Below are 20,888 nucleotides of genomic sequence, written 5' to 3'. Positions count from 1 at the left end.
TTTCAGGGCCTGTTACTGGTTCTACTGGTCTTAACAAACAAACAAGTGACTTTCCTTTACCTGTAGCCACTGTTGAGAAAGGTGTAAAAGACAACAGGACTGAAAAATGTTTTCACATGTCCACGACATGAGTGAACAAGATAGCGCTCTGTATTTTATCTAGCTTTTCCTGTTTAAACTCTTGCTTACAGTTAATAGCTCATTCTTCTCATCTCATCTGTTTTAAGTGCTCTTAGGAGTACCTAAAAAGCCACAGAAATTTCCAAGGTACGTGGACTTTGGAAAAGTGAGCATAATCTTAACTAGAAGTACACTAAGAGCACAGGGAGTCCAGTTCTGCTGTAGAAATTGAAAAAGTTCAGCATAGAACTGAGCTCCTAACTTAGTACAAATTGAATCCTCTCTGAATTGGGGGAAACAAATCTCTTCCCTTTTTAAGTCCTTGGTCTTTTTTATTTCCGTTTTTTTTTTAAGCTACTGTTGACTTACTGGTGGTTTATTTCAGGGAAGAAGCCGAAACCGTCTCGTCCTGAGTCCCCTACTACAACTCCAAACATATCTGTGAAAAAGAAAAACAAAGATGGAAAGGGTAAGTCAGTTGTCACTGAAGTTTTTAAAAGAACATTGTTTCTGAGTGACCTGTGAAAAGAGAAAGTTCACTAGTTCTCTTGTGATGTAAAACCAGGTCTTATGCTCAGGGGTGGTTAATGTCTCATCTGAAGGCAAGAAAAAATTAGCACACAAGATTTCTTGGTGAAATACCCAGTTCCTAGGGAGAATAACGTATTTGTCAGTTTAGTTGCAAGGGTTCTTAGAAACAATTCAACCCCCCGCAGAGGCTGCTGCGTTTTGAGTGAAGTCTTGGGGAGCGCTTTGCATTGTATTAGTGTTTCTTGGGCTGTGGTTATTTTGACAGATGATCTTTGAAAATGTTTTCCATCTGTGTGTGTCTTAATTCTGCATGAGGGGCTAATCAAAGCTGCCACTTGGCAGCAGGAAGTACCAAGCCCTGAATTTTGAGGAAAGTCATAACGCAGCTTGAAGACTTGGGCAGAAAACTTGGGGTTTTGATACTTCTTTCATTTCTCCTGTGTTTAAAAGGAAACAAAAAAAAATACCACATAACTGATACAATAAATCATATCCTCCAGACTGAACTGTTCAGTAGTGCCTGTCACTTTTGTCAACAACTCTGTTGCTTTGCTGTTGGGTCCAGCACCCACACCCATGCCCGGGCTGGCATTTGAATGGCAGCCTGATGCTCCGGCGCCCACCGAGTTCTGCTGCGGTGGAGAGCTGGGAGCTGGAAATGAGCCCCCCCTGGGTCACCCCAAGTGCCTGCACGCACACCTAGGGACTGATGTGCTTGCATGTGTGCAGTACTTGCCCGGACAGAAGCCCAGCCAAATGGGGAAGGTGGTGGCATAAGAATGTCAGACTCTCTTGAAATCAGAAAAATCGCTACACTGACAAATGAGTTGTTTTTTTTCTTTTGAAGAGGTATTTTCTGCAATAACTGGGAAAAAAACCGTGTTAGCAAGCAATAAATATTTAACAGGTTAATGCCAGCAATTTTGAGTATGCATTGTTGCTTTTTATAAAAATTAAAACCGGATTTTTAAGTAAAAATGAAAAAGAAGTATCAGAGGAACCTCCAAGTTGTGCTCCAATAAAATAATAGAAAATATCCAAGCAGCTAGCCACAAAATTAAAAGGAGGAAGAGTCTAATGCTTCTGTCAGTAATAGCAAGGATACACCATACTTCACATTTGTCCATTGTTACAAAATTGCTAATTCAGAAGGAATTAAAAAGGAGCGTGTTCCCTGAAACCACTGCCTGTTACGAAAAAAGCTACAACAAAAGCATTTGTTTTGCATTTTGAGGAACATAGAATTGAAGTAAGAGGGATATTAATGTAACTGGCCATGGCAAGGAAGCAGCTAGAAAATCGTGAGAGTTGCCTGTCTCTCAGTATCCACAGTGTTCCCCTAAGGGGAACATGTATGCTAAAATACCAAGCCTTCCATATAATTATTTGATGCAATGCATTGAGAAAACTGTGCTTTCTTTGTATTTCTTCTTGGGCTGTGACTCAGAGGAGGTTAAAAATTCTGCCAGTGAGTAAAGCAGACGTGGTTTTTGCAGACAGTCCTCTGCACAGTGATTTTCAGTGGCTAAGCAGTGACAAATTTTCAGATTGCCCTGATGCAGTTGAGCATTTTTAGTCTAGACTAGAACAAAAGTACCCTGGATTAGATGGTGAGTGGCTGGGAATGCTTTCACTCCTGGCTGAGACAGCAGTTTTAACCTTTGCCTTCAGGGTATCCGAAGGCAAACAGGCTGGCGTTTTATGTAAGCTGGGAGACATTTATTGCAGAGGCAGTGTTTTTTTCTCTAGGGATGCTCACTTTTCAAGTTTCCACCTGCTGAAGGAGCTGCTAACGTTTTGTACTGCCAGTGCTGATGACTTTGCTGAATATTTGCAAAATATAGATTATAATACAGTAGTATGGGAGTTTTAATTTGTAAGACACCTCCTCTTGTTGAAAAAAGTTTAGACCGGTGGTTGTTAAAGTTGAAAAAACTGCCGGCTTAAATTGAAGCTAAGAAAAGGGATCCTGGTGATACTTTCATAGAAGAAATTTTTTCTTCCTTTCTCAAACTAACAACATAGCACTAAGAAGCTTATGTGCAGCTTCAAGTGTCCAAAAGAACATCAGACCCCAAAAGCCTTAAAAAAAATAACAGGGAAAAGGGTCTCATTAGTTATATGAGCTTAGACTCCTTAAATATGCTTTTGGAAAAAAGAATATACAAATTTTGTCGTAGTTTTAAGTATTCACAATCTGTGATTTTAATACTCTTTCTTTATATGTGGTAGACACCGAACAGGTGTGATGGATTTCCATATCTAAGTGTTTGTGCCTGCTTGTTTGTAAAATGAAATTTGAATGTTGTCTATCAGCAAGTGCAAGCGCTCACTGGATTAAAAAAAAAAAATATCTCTTTCTGAACTTTATTCTTTAAGGTTTGCCTGCCTCAGCATATGCCACTGATTGCCCCATATAAATCTAATTGTTAAAAGTAAGGATTTTGTTTAGCCTTTTAAAGGATTGTAACGCTCACCTCAATTCAGCAAAGTATTTAAGCAAGGGCTTAATTTCCAGCATTTTCAGAGGATGGACCTGAACATGTTCCTATTCGAGTTAAAGCAATACTGACTGCTTCTGTAACTGGAATAGGCAGGAGGAAAGTGTACTCATAGGTGACTAACGCTGAGTTTGGTGGTTGGAATGGCGTGACTGTGGGTTGACTGGTACCTGACGCTGTAGGTTACAGACGGTAGCTGGGGTGTTTGGGCACCCAGATTACAGTAACTAACAACAATCGCTTCCCATGCCCTTCCATCACTATTTCCTAGTCTGGATGATATATTACAGTGTATTCATAAAGATACCAGCGTCTTAATTTTTAGATTATTTACATCATTAATAAAATATGGTTAACTAATATTTTTTTCTTTTTTTCCTGTGTCCTGAAATACTTTTATTTTAGGAAATACAATTTATCTCTGGGAGTTCTTACTAGCACTGCTCCAGGACAAAGCTACATGCCCTAAATACATCAAATGGACTCAAAGAGAGAAGGGCATTTTCAAACTGGTAGATTCTAAGGCTGTGTCCAGGTTGTGGGGAAAACACAAAAACAAACCTGACATGAATTATGAAACAATGGGTAGAGCTCTCAGGTATGTGCATTTTTAATAATAGACTGTTTATGTTGCCTTAGTGTTTGCATGTGTTAAATGCCTCATCTGATTTGTATAACAATAGAAAAGAGTTTGTATTCTATCAATTTGTGAAATGAAGATGTTATTTCAGCAAAACAAATAAGCTAATGTCATGGTTTAACCCCAACCAGCAACTAAGTACCATGCATCCGCTCGCTCACTCCTCCCTGCTCCCAGTGGAATGGGGAGAATTGGGAAAAAAAAGTAAAACTTGTGGATTGAGATAAGAACGGTTTAATAACTAAAAGAAAATAAAATATAATAACATCAACAATAATAATAAAATATAACAATAATAATAATGGTAATGAAAAGGAATGTAACAAAAAAAAAAGAGATAAATTAGACCCAAGAAAAGAGAAGTGATACACCGTGCTCACCACCCGCTGACTGATGCCTGAGCAATGATCCACACCTCCTGGCCAACTTTCCCCAGTTTATATACTGAGCGTGACGTTCTATGGTCTGGAATATTCCTTTGGCTAGTTCAGGTCAGCTGTCCCAGCTGTGCTCCCTCCCAGCTTCTTGTATACCTGCTTGCTGGCAGAGCATGGGAAACTTGAAAAATCCTTAATTTAGGATAAACACTACTTAGCAGCAACCAGAACACTGCACCGTACCAGCTACTAGGAAGAAAATGAACTCTGTCCCAGCCAAAACCAGGACAGCTAACTAAAAGTAACCCTTACTAACCTCAGCCCCACATCAGCCACCTTTAGTCTCAGCTCAGACATTTTCAGGGCTGCTGCAAAAACTGCATCTTCAGAGTCAGCCCCAAAGTAAGAGACTGAAGATTCCAAGTGAGGCAAGCCTTTTACATAAAATTTGAATCACTTTTCTCCAAAAAATCCTAAATTCAGTTGTATTAATGAAATTATTTCTACTTGTTGCAAATGATCCTGTTTCCAGTGCAAGATACAGTTTTAGAATTCAGGTGTGGTTGCTTCTCTGAACTCCAACATACAGACAGTTTTGAAACATCTTATCATGTGCCTCTGCCTATCGGGCTGGGATTTTTCTCATACATAAAAGACTTTGCAAAACAAGCAGACATTCATGAAGCTTCAGTCTCATCTGCTGACTGATAATTGTCCAACTGAGCAGCTATGCATTTCTTTTCATTTCCCTTCACCCCTCACCTCAGTGTGCATAATTTCAAATTGTAATATTAATTTGTAAATATAACAGAAGTAGTGCTCTCCTGTCCTATTCCCTTTGCTTTGTTGTAGCTAAAATGTCTGCCCGTGCTCACTGGTGAATAAACATTAATTCAGGTAACTGGAAGAACTGTATGAGTCAGGAGGAGAATTACAAGTTTCATGCAACTTTTAAAGTGTATGAGTTGATAGCGGAGCTGCCAAGTCACGGAGTTGTCTCTCAGAGTTATCTGAGGTTGAAATTAAAAGGTGGCAAGAAACACCAGTAAAAGAAAGTTGTTTGAGAAAAAAATACGCTACTAAATTGGCCACTCCTTTATAATGAAGAAACTAGGCACTTAAAATATTGTTTACTTGTTACTGCTGGTCTTATTTTCTGGGGGGGTTTTGCCTTCCCCCCCCCCCCGAAAAACACTGTGTAACTTGATGTGTGTACGCTTTAAACAGATACTATTACCAAAGAGGAATACTGGCTAAAGTAGAAGGTCAGCGCCTAGTATATCAATTTAAAGAAATGCCAAAAGATCTCATCTATATAGATGATGAAGATGCAAGCCCTAGCACTGAATCATCAGATTCAACTCTGCTCTCAACTCCTGTGGCCAATAGAAACCAGTCGAGCAGAACTAGAGCGTCTGCAAATGTGGGAACAAAGGGAGGATCAACCACAGTGCTAAAAACAGGAAACTCAAAGCCTGCTAAGCTGAAGGAGCACGTAGAAGTTGTACAGCAGCAGACACCTGGCTTGACTTCAGAAGTTTTGAGGACAATGCAATCTCCGCAGCCAGTACATCCCACTCAGCTTTTTCGGACAGTTCACGTAATGCAGCCATTGCAGTCCCTCACAGAAGGACATGCAGCTGTAACCAGTAATGTTCCGGATGAAACGTTAAATCCCTCGGTTCAGAATATAAGGTAAGAAAACGTGCAGAAGATAAATGTATGAATAATAATAAATTCACTGGATGATGGCTAGATAGGCTAGAATCTTTTGTTGTGCTTCAAAAAAATGCTTGTCTCCCAGTTCTGTTGAAGTGAAACAGTGTCTTTGTGGCTGATCTTAGGAATTGGGAGTTACTATAGCATACCGTGACGTGTATGCTCATAAATGCTCTGCCTTTGGTGGAGGGAAACACATCTTTCCTGCAGTATTAGGCCTCATGCAAATCCTTTAGAGAGGGAAAATACATAACTTCTCTTTAAAATTGGTGTCATCAGTTCTGTCCCGCAGCAAAGGCAGTGTTTTCATGGCTCTGCTTTTTCATTGACTATTAGGTGTCTTCGCTTTTGAATTATACATGGTGTGTCTGCATGATCCCTTCAAAAAGATTTTCCTTCTTGCTTCTTAATTTTTCTTCTTAAGAATTTTTTGTCATCTCTTTCATCTTTTGTATTGTCCCCAGTTACAACAAGGGAAAGCTCTGTGTTACCTACTCTAGCATTTTGCTGCTGTTACAAGAGCATATTCTTTTGACTTTAGAAAACAATTAACGGAATAATCTCATGGGAGCTGTATCTGTAGACTATTTTGGGAGACAGTCATGCTTCTACTCTTCATTTGTAAGTCAGCTGGCTAACACTACACAGCATTTAAGCATCATGACTCCTTTGCATCTACCTGTTGGTAGCAGAATCCTAATTGAAGAGACTTTGAAAACAGTCACTTAAGCCTGGTTTTACCCTAGCCTGAGGCGTCCCCTGATGGAGTTTGTTCATCTCCACTGACTACAAAAGACCTAAACCAAATAAACGTTCTTGCAATCTAGGCCTCTCACAGGAATGTCAGAGTTGTATGTGGTGATTCTGGACCTTAAAGCTGTTTCAGGAAAGCTTCAGGATGTAATTCAGGAGCTGCACATTCTTAATGAATTATGAACATCACCTTTTTTTTGAGATTTGCTGTGTTAACATCACCATTACAATTGTTATCATTTTGTGCCACAAAATGGCAGTAGTGCTATTTCCTGCTCCTTTCCTCTATTCTTTCCTTTGAAAACTACATCCAAAGCCACCAATAGATTTGGAGTGGTACTGACTATCTGTGGTTAACCATGCAATTTTGTCAGAGAGAAGTAAGTAATGACACTAATGAGACCAAATAATTTCTTCATTTCCAAAGAATAAGTTTTGCTCTCTCACCTCTGCTACTAGAGGGATGCTGTAAAAGCTAGTCAGTTGTTAAAACTCCACTTATATAAAAGGAAAATCCAGAATAGCAATAACAGCTAGGTTTTTCAGAAGAACTGAAACTCTTTAGAATATCCTCCATTGACTGATACAATAGAATCAATAAGAAACACTTCAGGAGATAACCAAGTAGTTGAGGAGGCTGGAGATTTATATATAGGAAATGACAAAACTAAGTCTGCAGCTTCAATGAAGAAAAAAGGTTATATTATCTGTTCTTTCCTTGGGGTAAAAAAAAACCCCAGACTTTAAAATTATCCCTGGACTTCCTAGTTTGAATCCTGTTGGGTTGTTTTTTTTTTAATTTCCTTAAAAATTATGAAATGTTTTCATTCATGCTGCAATATGAAAAATTCACACTGAAAAGGGAAATTCACTGCTTAGTAAAGGCTGCAAGGGAATAAATACATTGGGCCATGAAAACAAAAATATTTTTCATAGTTACTGTAGGCACTGTGAAACAAACTGGAAAGAGTTACCATTTTGAAGTAGACAATATCTGTTTTCATTTGTCTTTTAATTCTAAAATGCATGATTTGAAATAAAATTGTGCTTGCTTATTGTTCTAACCAACTAGAATTAGTTCAAGATGCACATAGGAGAGGGAAGGGTTATGTTTGATCAGAAGTTTATATGACAGATAATTATGAAGAATTTGACCCCCCAGAAAAGAACCCATTTTGGAATTCATTTAGAAAATTAATAAAAATTGCATCAAGGTGATGTCTTGTAAGTTTTTAAAGCTTAGGAATGAAGCTACTCTGTACAATGCAATCCTTTGATTTCAGGGTTGATGAAGGTTTTAATTACTTGTAAAAGTTGACAAGGGCAATACAGTAAAAGGAAACAAGTACAGACATAATTGAAGCTATACAGTACCATTTAAGTCAGTAGAATAATGCTATTAAACATTAATGGGGGAAAAAGTTCAGCAATTTGCACCCTTAAATAGCTCTAGGCTAGACCTACACTAGATTGTGTATCAAAACCAATATCAATAGTACAGATGGTATAAAAAATGGTAACAACAAACAGATCTGTAAGACCTAATAAGGCAGGCAGGCAAGAAGTCCAGCCTAACATTTGGAAAGCTGCTCAGTGACATTATGACATCCAATTATTGTGTTATGGTATTTCACAATTTGACCTTGGGCAATAAGCTAAGGGGGAAAAAGTAGCAGAGATGATGCATGTGTGAAGTTTGACTGAAGTAAAAGCCTTAAAGCCTTAGAATTCTGTATTGCATTGGTTCTAAACCATTGTTTGTAATTTAAATTATTCCACAAAGTCTTCAGTTGCACTTTCCTTGGCCAAGATGATGAAGTGTCTCAGATGAAGGAAAAAAAAAAAGACCCATCAGATCTTTTCAGTACAGTATGTAATTACTGAATGGTATAGAAGTATTGCTAATTAAGAAAGAATGTACTAAGGTATCTGAGCAGTTAGAGTGAAAATAAAAACTACAACCCAGATTTTTTTGGTGTGCTTTTAACCCAGATGGGCCAAGCTGCAAACCAAGGTGCTGATGAGTCCTGTGCAGTAGTCACTGCCCATTCCAGGCTCTAAAAATACAATTTATGACAGATACATTTCTGCTCACTTTTGAATTGTAAAATTCAAATAGTTTGGTGAGGTAGAATGGCACACTGGATTTTGGGTTGGTTTGTTCAAACAGCTGTAAATCTCCAGCAGTTGAACGTGTTTGTGTACACATTCTGAATTGCTGCAATGGGGCTTCCATAAGGGTTGAAATGAATGGTCTACGTGATTTGAAAATGTACAGCACGTACGATTGCCATTATAGACTGAGAGCTGACAGACCTTCTGATGTATGCACGCTCTTTGTAGGGGTGTGGTTAGATTCACTTTATAGTAGTTTTATAGGGAAGCATGAGGACAAATAGCAACACTGGTTGCCAGTTGGTGTTCAGAGGTTGGGGCATGTAGGTAGTGAAGGGCATTTGGGCGAAATGGCAACCAGGGTTTGGGAATGATCCACAGAAGGTTTTCTGATGCATACTGGTTAGTGGTTGGGCTCTGCCTTGAAGCGTGAACGTCTTGGACCCATGTAATCTGTCTTATGGAATGTAGCTTCTGAAGTTTTATTCATATAAATGTTCTTCTCTCTTCTTCATAGAAATAAATGGTCTTCCCTCTGCAGCAATTTACTTCTGTTGTGTTGTGAGAAGAAAAATATAGGGAAAATATCGAGGATTTTTGAGGTCAAAACAATTGGCTTCTTAACACTTAACCGTATCCTTTAGAGAAAAAGTCTGAACATGTATCTTCTCTGCTGAGGGACTTGGTAAAAGAATCATATTTGGAGAATGTTGTGAAGGGCTTGCGTCACCATCCCTCCCCTGCGCTAGGCAGCATTGCCTGGTAAAGTCTGGTCCCAGAGCATCACTGGGAGAGCGTGGCAGCTGTTCCCCAGGGTCTCTTTGAATTTCTCAAATAAATGGGCATGCCAGTGGAAATCAGGGGTTGGTTCTTCACAGGAGACAGGCAGTGCCTTCCTTTATAGCTGCACAAAGCTCATGCAGAGTTTTGTGTACTTTGAGGGGAGGGTCATGTCTTAGTCTGAAGTGGAAAGGTCTTGGCTTTTGGGTGGCTTTTGACGGGCTTTTTATACAAGTTTTGGTGCTGCTGTACGCAGGGGAGACAAGGAGAAGTGTTGCTTGCTAGGGACAGATGCCTCAGTGCCTAAACAGAAAGGCTGTGATGGGGTGCTAACCCAAGCTTGGGAAACAGGGCAGGAGTAGGGTCAGGTCATGCAAATTGAGTTTTGCTGATGAGGGAAGACATCTAGTATCTGTAGTGGGAATATTCAGAATTGCAAACTTACTGCTGTTCTGCAGGTCTAACCGCTGTGGCTCGATGGATGCAAGCATTGCGGTCTTCAGTCATGTAACTGGGAGCTGAATTTGGCAGCACATCTTTCCAGTGATAAGGCAAAAATGGCTCTGTGAATGAGCATTTTATTTCTAATTTTTTCCAATGACCCATCTTTTTTAGGGAAGGAAAAAAAAAGTCTCTATGAATTTAGTGCTTGTAAAATTGTTCTGTTTAAACCAGAATAACTGACACAGGTTAACCAGAATACCTGGTTTATTGGAGTAATTATGTTTTAGCTTGGAATTCAGAGGCACCGAAGCATCACAGAATCATAGAATGGTTTGGGTTGGAAGGGACCTTAAAGATCACCTAGTTCCAACGCCCCTGCCATGGGCAGGGACACCTTCCACTAGACCAGGTTGCTCCAAGCCCCATCCAACCTGGCCTTGAACACTGCCAGGGATGGGGCAGCCACAGCCTCTCTAGGCAACCTGCGCCAGTGCCTCACCACCCTCAGAGAAGAACTCCTTCCTTATGTCCAATCTAAATCTACCCTCTTTCAGTTTAAAACTGTTGCCCCTTGTCCTGTCACTACAGTCGCTGGTGAAAAGTCTCTCTCCAGCTTTCTTATAAGTCCCCTCTATATATTGAAAGTTGGCAATAAGGTCTCCCTGGAGCCTTCTCTTCTCTAGGCTGAACAACCCCAACTCTCTCAGCCTCTCTTCATAAGAGATGTGTTCCAGCCCTGTGATCATTTTTGTGGCCCTCCTCTGGATTTGCTCCAACAGGTCCATGTCCTTCTTATGTTGGGGGACCCAGAGCTGAACGCAGTACTGCAGGTGGGGTCTCACCAGAGCAGAGTAGAGGGGGAGAATCCCCTCCCTCGACCTGCTGGTCACGCTGCTTTTGATGCAGCCCAGGATACGGTTGGCTTTCTGGGCTGCGAACACACATTGCTGGGTCATGTTGAGCTTCTTGTCAACCAGCACCCCCAAATCCTTCTCCTCAGGGCTGCTCTCAATCCATTCTCTTCCTAGCCTGTATTTGTGCTTGGGATTGCCCCAACCCATGTGCAGAACCTTGCACTTGGCCTTGTTGAACTTCATGAGGTTCGCACGGGCCCACCTCTCAAGCCTGTCAGGGTCCCTCTGGATGACGTCCCTTCCCTCCAGTGTCTTGACCGCACCACACAGCTTGGTGTCATCATCAAACCTGCTGAGGGTGCCCTCAATCCCATTGTCCATGTCACCGACAAAGGTATTAAGCAGTGCTGGTCCCAATATTGACCCCTGAGGAACACCACTTGTCACTGGTCTCCACTCGGACATTGAGCCATTGACTGCAACTCTTTGAGTGCGGCCATCCAGCCAATTCCTTATCCCACGCCAGTAGGCCTGGGATTCAGCTCCATGTGCATTGAGTCATTCTGAGCGTAAAGGGCATCCTTTCTGTTGCTCCAGAAAGTGTACGTCTCCTGTAAGACTAGGGACTTACTGGTCTAGGACATTGTACAGGGCTCTAAGGTGCCTACATTTGGGCAATTAAATTTCTCCCTTAAATGACCTGGGCTGCAGATAAAGAAAGATGCATTTTCATTTATCTGTAGTCTAGAGTAGTAGTGATTTAAGGTGGAGTGTCTTCTGGATGGAGTGAAAAGAGGTTCTCATGTTATTAATGGTTCAGAGAAGATCATATTGTGAGTAATTTAAAATTATATGTCTCTATTTGTTATTGACTGTGTGGGACATGGCTGAATCTTCTAGCTGGCAGCTCTGTATACCAAGAAACTTGCAATTAGCTGGCTGCTGACAGATCCTGTGCAATGCTTTAGCAGACTTCAGGTTTTAAACAGAATGTTTCTATCAAAATGCAGTTTATTGTTTCTTTTCTGTATTTTCAAGTTGTCATTGTGATAGCTTGGACAGAGCATGTTAGAAGACCAGTATCCTGACTCTGTTCTGTAGCTGGGGGAAAAGCTAATACAGACCACAGAGGACCAGTGGAATATGCTTTGTGTGTTCACTTCTGAACTGGAGAACTGCTACATGACGAATCAGCCCCAGCTTTCATCTTGACCTTTTTGCAACCTTTGGGGTAGAAAACATTGCAGTAATTCATCCTGAAGGTGACACAAGCGTGGACTACAGTGGCAAGATCCTCATTCAAGAGGAGAAGGAAGTGGCTGAAGGTGAATCGTGTTTTTTCTGGGCATGAGCATTCTCTGTAAGAACAGTGATGAAGCCAACAATATGCCAACACGGTGGATTGTCCTGATAAGCAGAGGGAATACCTTTGAAAGTCATGTCTACCCCAAGCAAACACATAGGCTTTCTGCTGTTGTTCCATAATCTGTTTCTGTGTCCAGGCTGTGATGTTTCGGTGGTCTGACTGCAGCTATGCTGATGCTGAAAAATAGACAGATTTGTCTAGCATGAGTTTATCAACTCTGAAAATGTGATTACAGCTGCTGTTTCAAATGAAGTGTCTGTATCTTGTGCCACGTATAGACATTAGTTTGTGTAAGTTGTGCAGTGAATGTCACCATTATGTTCTGTAATCATACTTTACACTGTATTTATATTGGTTTTGCTCGAGCTGGCATAACTACACAGACACAGGGAGGCAGTCTGGCACTGTCCTGTTGAGATTTTACATTGACCATCTGCTTTCAGTTCTCTTTCCTTGATGTCAACTAATTTTGTAGCCCTTCACTCCTCTGCCATTCCTATAGGTATGCTGAATAAAAAATATCATAGGTGTCAGTCTCGGTAAAGAGCTCACTAGGGCTCCCTGGGACTTCGTGGGCAACAGGAGCGAAGGAATACGATACCAGCTGAGGAGTTGTAGATAATCGGAAACAACTCCTGGCTAATATTTGGAATTACTTTGATCGGCTGGCATCAGTGCTCATGCTTTGCTTCTGTTTGCAGTTAGACAGTAGGTCTTCCACCAGTGCAACAAATTGGGTCTTCATGCTCCAAAGGAAGGCCTGCAGTAGAAGCTCTCCAGCGCACTGACTAGCAGATACCGTTGTATCTGGCTCACTGCTGCTGTAGCCTTCCCCAAAGGAAGAGAGGCGGGTAATTGTTGCAAAGAGCTGATCTGTGTCAGCTCTTACGTGAAGGCTTGACTGCATTTCAGGTTTCAGGATGGTGAGGAAAATGCTGTCCCTGAGGGAGGTGTTGGTCAGAAATAGGCTGATGTGATCTCAGTAGACTTCTACAAGAAACTCTCATTTAGCTTACAACAGGGCGTGTTTCTCAGAACACATTTACAATAGGGACAGCTTCCATCACAGCAGAGAGTTTGGTTATGACCAAACATTTTGATTTGATTTTCCTGCAGCTGAGAAGACCTTTTCTTAAGCCGAATTCTGATTTAGTTTCTGTGGTAGGTTGGAAGAAGGCTGCTTACAGCAGAAGGGACTTCAGAGTCATCTAGACAGATTAATTTTGTTTCTGCACAATGAGAAGCTATCTACAGGAGCTCTCTTTACATGTCTTTGGCACTGTCGAAAGTGGTGAAGTTTCTGCAGGTCTCTCTTAGTAGCAAAGTTTCTGAGTTTTAATTCAGGTGAACGTGCAGTTTTGAAAAATTCTGGAAAGAAGAATGTAAGGCTGCATGGGTCAGTAACAAGGACACCAGACTTGAGAGTTGAGTCCTCTGTCTCCGTCCTCCTGACATAAGAGATTATCTTGTCCAGGCAAAGAGCTAGACAAGAACAGGCAAGTTCTGCCCTCCCTTCGGAGGAGGCTGTGTTCAGACTGGGCATGGAGGCATCAAGTGCCTTTCTACCTCTCGTGGACATCTCCCCCTAGACGGCTTAGCAGCTCCTGTCTGCGTGGCTTGGGCTGTAGAAGGGCCAGTGGCTATGAGGCAATAGGCTGGGGTGAAGTATTGACAAGATTGTTGGCGACTCGTACAGGAGTGCAGCTGTGGGGCAGTTTGCAGTGACCGTGGAGCTCCTGAGTTGCATTTGGCTGATGCTTCCTATGGTCACTCAAAAGAGATTGCTCTTGACTCAGGCATCTGAAGTGGTTCTAACAAACACATCCCACCCCTTCACCTCCCTCGCTCTTACTAGCTTGACTGAATGAGTTGTTTGCAACCAGTCAGTTGAACAAATGGGGAAAGTCCCTGGAAATTTGCCTGCTTATCTCAAGGCCATTGTTTCCCTTATAGGTGTGGGTTGAACAATGTATATGTTGGGGAGGGAATTCTCCTCTGTTACCTCTCTCTATGTATTTCTTAATATTGCCTTGTTTCATTTTCTTACTGTGCTGTGAAATACTTCGTTTACCTTGGATTATAGCTTCAATTTATTTTTTTTATCGTCTCCCTTTCTCCATTCCATAAATTTCATATAAATTGCCATGAATAAACTTGTTTTTCTTGCCTGTCACTTACTGTTTGCTTTATCACTAGTTACCTCTTGATGATCTAATGTGATATTGCACAATTCTAGGCTGTTAACAGTATCAAATGGACCAAGAAATAGATGATCATTTTCTGCCGAGCTAAAATGACTTCAGAATTTTTGTCATTCTTTTCTCAGTTGTAACCAGATTGTTTTATGGCAGCATTTCCTTTTCATCACTGTTGCTCAATGTTCTTGTTCTTTTTGTAACCTCAGCAGGAACTTTTAAAGTAATCGCCCAGTAGATTTTGTACCTTAAGAGTAGGAAGGCCATTAGGAAATTGACAGTGAAATTCAGAAACACAGCAAAATACACAGTTCAAAGCACCTAAAATAATGTAGCCCAGTATTACAGACCACCTTAAGTTATGTGTACTTTTTTTTTTAACACAGGCAAAACGATTAACCAAACCTGTATTTTTTTCAATGATATTCAAGGCACATAGTTTGAGCAGATAGATTTTTAGTTTGTAAACAGACACAGTTCTCTGTAGTCTTACCAATTAGGCAAATGTCTTGCTTGGCCACCATTAGCATAAATAACAATGTGCTACTTAATCCTGTGCTTGTGCAGACATCTGCTGCATGCTTTTCCCTTTAGCAAGTTCACACCGTGTGTGTGTATACATATATGTGTATATACATGTTTATATATGTGTGTATCATATATATGTATCTTGACTGATGTAGAAGATAGAGCACCTGGAGTAAACTATTAGTCACTGTATGATGTACAGGTATGGGACTTGCTTTCAGGAGAAATAAAATGGCGTAACATCAATATGCAAATACTAATTATAGTGTGCTGAGACAAACGGTCTGGTTTGGTCCTGTCAGAGCTGTTGCTCCTAGTGCTTTGAAGAATACCTTCTGCACTGATTAGATCCAGTTCACACTTTTTGAGGTTGTCCTTTACAGCTGTTTAGCAGCTAGAAGCTTTTATTTTTACTCTTTTGTTTTAAAACAAAAAAGCCCAAGAACAAGAAAGTAGCTTGAAAGTAATACTTGGATGGCATACCAGCACAAGCTAGCAGCTTCAGCTGCTGCTTTCAAAGCTGCAACTACTGAGTTGATCTTAATCCTTCAGGCTCAAGTAAGTTTCCTCATGGATTAAAGAGCTGGCTTGGTATCTACTTGGATACTTTAATGCTTTTCTGATGGCAAGTGTCACTTGTCTTTCCTTCTTAGCTGTTCCACTTGCATTGCTGGTCTCTGTAGACTTTCCTGGGTTGAGCTGTATCTATGTGACATTTTGATTTTACTGCAAGTTTGTTTAACTGTAGGTAGTTTACTTTTTTATTTTTTTTTTTTTTTAAAAGCTAGTGGATGCCTGCATCCTGTTACTGACACAGACATTTGTTATTTTACTATAAAGGTCCCAGGGGAATTGCTGGTGGGGGGGGAAGAGTTAGCACTGATAACCCTTAGCAGACTTGGTGTGAGCCTTGGTGCTGTCATTCTGAGCCTTGCACTTTAAGCTCGGTTGTTGGTATTTGCTGTGCAGCACCAAGTTCTCCAGAAGTTGGAAAGAAAGAAGCGATCACTCTAGCTGGTGCTTCACCTCCAGCCAGCTCCCATTTCCATGAGCTTCTTCCTTGGGCTGTCTCCAGTTGTGTGAAACAGGAGCTCAAAATTGACTCTGGTGTCATTTGCATCAAATTTTGTGTCTCACAAATTATTATGGCCTCTGTGATGAGACCTGTGTGGGAGCCTCATGAGCAAGGATTTGGATTTGTTCTGCTATAGCAGCATTCTTGGGTACTGCAGTCTTCTTTCTTGTGAGGAAGAGAAAGCTACACGTGCAGATTTTGTTCCTTCTATTACCAAGAAGGAACACATAGGAGGTGGGGAAAAGATTGCGGGCAGCAGAGACTGGCAGCTGGAGGGTGCTCTGGGAGTACTGATGTGCTCTGAGCCTGATACCAGCTGGGTTACTGGAGCTGCTTTTGCTGGAGCAATCTTTGGAGCTCAGCTAGAGACCTTTCCCAGAGGACTGAGCTGAAAGGGGCCTGGGAAATCTCTGCAAATATTCCTTCGCTTGTCTCTGCTGCTGCATTAAGAAAGGGGGGGGATGCAGCACCCTGTGTGTTTGGGCTACCGCCAGCAGCAGCATCTGCATCCACATTGCCCCATAGCTTCAGCATCACGTGAGTCCTGCTTTGGTAAGCTTTTTGTTGTAGCTGGGATAGCCAGAGCATGGTTTTAAATTGAAGCTTTGAATATGCTGAGTTTGATCTGACTGGTCAGTGGCTAAACGCTGGCAAGTAGGATTTCACAGAGCTTTAAGAAATAGGTACTACATGGGTAGAAGGACTATAGAAAGGAGGACATTCCATAGTAGATGTATAGTAGGCAACCCTTACAGCATATCGGAGGACCAGTCTTCAGAAGGAAGAGCATGCGGTATTGTGCATGGACTTGAAAGTACAAATGCTGACAGTAAATCGCTTTCCATATGAAGTGATTTCAGCAGGGATAGACATAAGCTAGGAGAAGGCAGGAGTTGGTTATTTTTCTTTTCAGTCAGTGTCGAATATGTTCAAGAAAAGACAAGGGAGAGCTTAAGACTAGAAAGGGGGATGAGGGCAGGTAGGAGAAAGCAGGAAGGTTGGAGAGAACTTTGCAGGAGAAGCAGAAGGAAAGAGAACGATTGTCAGAGACTGCGTGGCACGGTGGGCTGGAGCTAGCTGTGGGAGGGTGTCAAAGCAGTTACCCTTCCCTTCCTCTTTCCCTCCCCTGGAAATCGTTTGCTTCACCAGGAGAATGTTGTGGTTTGGGGTTTTTTGTTTGTTTTGGTTATATTTGCGTGACTGGAGTGTATGCGTTTCAGCCGCGTCTCTAAGTCACCATTGTCCATTGTAGTCGTTGTGTACTTTAGCAATATGGCTGTTAATCCTCTAACATTGCCCTCTCAGCTGTACCTCTATAGAAAGCAATGTGGTACCCAAGTCTGTGAGCCTGCAACTGATGGAATCATTCCTAATTTAAACCGATGTTTTGGGAGCAAATTCTGTTGAGTTGCTTCACGAGAAGGAGTGTACAAGCCTGGCAGACAGAGAACTGTGTGTCCTGTGAGTCCAGGAAGGTCCTGGCCAGACTCACTGTCACAGTGCAGATACTTTTGCATGTAGGTAAATGTATATACAGATGTCAGGAGAATTGAGGCCTGATTTACAAATTATTTAGGCTCATGACTTATGAATTACTTAGGGTGCCTCGTGAAGTTGATGGCAGATATGTAGCGGGTCATGCTTGTGATGTTGGTTGATGCTTGAGAAGGAGATCTCGGATGCGATTCCCAGGTTTTCTGATGAACTGCTGAACGACTCAAAGGCAGGCTGTACAGTTTGGGAATGATAGTGTTGTTCACACAGAGTACCTTTACTTCGGGAACCGTGTTGCTGAATTCAGGGGTCAGGTCCAGTTCTTGTTTTATTAGGAGAGCGACTGCTACCTCTTCTGGAACCACTGAGTAAATGAAATGTTTATGATGCCAAGTGATTTTTCAATAGTAAATCTATGATTATTTTTCAAAACTCAACGTGGAAGTGTTCTGACCCTATAATCTTCTCTAATTTTAATAGGACTTTACAGACTCCGACCCAAGTTCCAGTGGTTGTTTCACCTGGAAATCAGCAGCTGCATGCTGTAACACTCCAAACAGTGCCTCTTACTACAGTGATAGCCAGCACAGATCCAGCCGCAGCAACAACGCCCCAAAAATTCATTTTACAAGCCATTCCTACTTCACAATCTATGACGGTTCTTAAAGAAAACGTCATGCTACAGTCTCAGAAGCCGGTCTCGCCTCCTTCCTCAATTGTGCTGAGCCCAGCACAAGTTCAGCAGGTGCTCACCAGCAGCGTGCAGACAATTTGCAATGGAACAGTCAACATGGCTTCGTCTCCATCCTTCAGTGCCACTACCCCCGTGGTAACGTTTTCGCCTAGCAGCTCACAGGTAGTAGCTCATCCATCGGGCACGGTGATCACTTCGGTTATTAAAGCACCAGAAACGAAACAGATTGGCGTACAAGGTGTGGTAAAAGAAGAAGACAGTGACAAATTAGATGATACTGAGCAGTCGGAGCAGAGATTCCAGCAGCAACCGTTTGTGATGGTAGTGTCCAGTTCGAATGGTTTCCCATCTAACGTGCAAGTGAAGCAAGAAAATGAGCCATTGGAACCCAATTCATATCAATAAATTAAAAAAAAAAAAAAAAAAAAAGAGAGACCCTGTGGATGATTATTTTCATAAATGTGATGGGACCTTTTCAGTTATGTATATATGAGTTGATTCTGAAGCAAGATTTTGCAAAGCTACTTAATTTCTGCATTTAATTGTTAGAATTCATGCTTTAGAATGGATTTTGATTTTCTGTTAATTGCTAAATGTTATCATATAAATAAAGTTATCTATTACTCATGTTTCAAAGTACAGGCGTGAAGGAACATGCTTTTTATGCTATGAAGACTTTCTCCTGAGGTTGTTGGCCAAAGTTTCAAACTTCTTTCTTACTGTACATTTTCAGTCTGTTGACAATTTACATTGCAGTAACGTTATTATAACCTTTTCTGTTTAATCCGTACGTGTATCATTTAACTTTTGAAGCAACAGTTACTTTAGTGGGACATTTTCATTCCATGTGTATGAGTTTTTTATGATCAATTATCTGTTTCATACTGGTGAATTACACCAGTTTTAGACTTTGATAACCAGGTATTCTCTTGCATTTTTTTGCAGCACAAGCTCTTGTGTGTGCAAAATTGAATATACACTCCTATTGAGAGTACATGAAACATTTATTCCAGTAACGGACAATGCCCTGTTGGTATTTTATATAAAAACATCAGATATATTTAATTACAGAAGCTAACGGCATCACTACAGGTGCAAACGTCTCATGCCATTTTGCGACTATGAAGCTTAACAATCTTGCTTTCTACTTCAGATTAATTTGTAAGGGGGGAGGGAAACAAAATATATACAGTTTATGCAGGTATTTGGAGATTAATACTGCTAAGAGTTCTTTTTTTGATTGTAAATAATGTACATTCAATGTCACAGGGAAGTTTTTTCAGCTAATTTGTTTCCATACAAATTTTTGATAGATGCAAATAAGATCATTATGTTTAGAGGTCTAATGTTATATGTATTCATATTACAGAGTGAATTTGTATTTAAAGACAAATTTTTAAATGATGGAGCCCTCTGAACCTTGGGTCCTTGTCTTTTGTATTTTTAATTGGTTTATTATGAAAATAAATCAAGTGGAAAAACATTTTTCTGTATTTACTCTGAAATGTTTTTATATTATTACAATGTCTTGACGATCATCATAAATAACCAGAATACACCAAGAAACAGGATAATGTGATTAATCACCGCGGGTCAGCGGTGGGATGTGTGCAATCCATGAATCACTTCTGAACAGACTTGAACACAACCAACATGCTGTGGGTATCCTTTGAAATCGCAGTACTGTGTGTTTTTGTGGCTCAAATGAAAGTTGAGCTAAATCCAAGAACTGGACTTAAACTTGCCCTTTTCCATCACTTCCCAACATGTTACAGACAAACAATGCAAAACTTTGAATGTAATTCTGGGGTGCCATTCATTGCAAAGGTCTTTGCAGCTCGTATAACACAACTGTTGGCCCAAATTACTAGGGCTTCAAAACCTCACATATTGCAATGTTTCAACAGAAAGTGGATTAAAAATAAGTACGATGCCTGTTAAGATCAGTGGAACATAAAATTAAAGGAAACACGACTTTCAATGATTGAATTCATGTAGGAGTTTTATTGATTGGTTCATGAGGTTAAATTTAAAGCATATAAGTACTAGAAAAACTAACAGGAGCAGAACTGTGGTAGAGGGAGTTTGGTCTAGTTGAATAGAAGTAACTCTACCAACCGTATCAAACGAGCAGTTCTCTGCCATGGCTGCCCCGTTTAACTCCACGTTTCTTCCCTCCGACTCCCACGCGGTCAGGCTTCCACCTGCAAATCCAACGCACCCCACCCCATTTTCGGGAAGGCTGGCCCTACCCAAACCGAAGGGACGGCTGCCAGCTCTCCGGAGGGGTGGATATCTGGCAGCGTTGCCCGCAGCTGGGGAGCGCTGGCAACGTGCTGGGAATGCTGGTAAGCCTTGTAGAAGCGTACCTGGTACAGTTCTCATCCCGCGGGCTGTTTCAGATTGATGAAAAGCACTGGAGAGGGAGGCTAGGGTTTTTTAATCAGACTATAAAGTGGGGACTTTCTCCCGTAGTACAGGTTATTTTGTAATACTTGGAAATCTAAGGGGTAACACTTGACATAAGTGTTTTTAAACGTGGGGAAGTTGTTTTCCCGATTTACTGGAAACGTGGAGGGAAAAAAAAAATCGCACCATAAGGTTACAACTTCGCCGACAAAAACTTGTCGCCACAGATGCAGCTATCACAAAGGGAAAACGATTTGTCAGCTTAGTTTATGTCAGGTGGAGAGGTGGGGAAA

The 20,888-nt window shown here is 41.1% G+C and overlaps 1 protein-coding gene across 5 annotated transcripts in view; it reads left to right on the top strand.

Moving 5' to 3' along the window:
* Positions 1-19,679, top strand: part of ELF1 (E74 like ETS transcription factor 1) — a 93,507-nt gene extending 73,828 nt beyond the window's left edge. For all 5 annotated transcript variants that reach the window (XM_069802625.1, XM_069802623.1, XM_069802626.1 and 2 more), the window contains 4 exons: positions 506-589; positions 3,558-3,750; positions 5,397-5,864; positions 17,973-19,679. In XM_069802625.1, the coding sequence (XP_069658726.1) occupies positions 506-589; positions 3,558-3,750; positions 5,397-5,864; positions 17,973-18,591 (1,364 nt within the window). In that variant the 3' untranslated portion in view covers positions 18,592-19,679. The remainder of the gene's footprint in view (positions 1-505; positions 590-3,557; positions 3,751-5,396; positions 5,865-17,972) is intronic.
* The last annotated feature ends 1,209 nt before the right edge of the window (positions 19,680-20,888 follow it).

This window comes from Haliaeetus albicilla, chromosome 15 (genome assembly GCF_947461875.1).
Source record: "Haliaeetus albicilla chromosome 15, bHalAlb1.1, whole genome shotgun sequence".
NCBI lineage: Eukaryota > Metazoa > Chordata > Aves > Accipitriformes > Accipitridae > Haliaeetus > Haliaeetus albicilla.
Note: the sequence above shows the minus strand (reverse complement) of the source record. Positions and strands in the feature narration are given on the sequence as shown.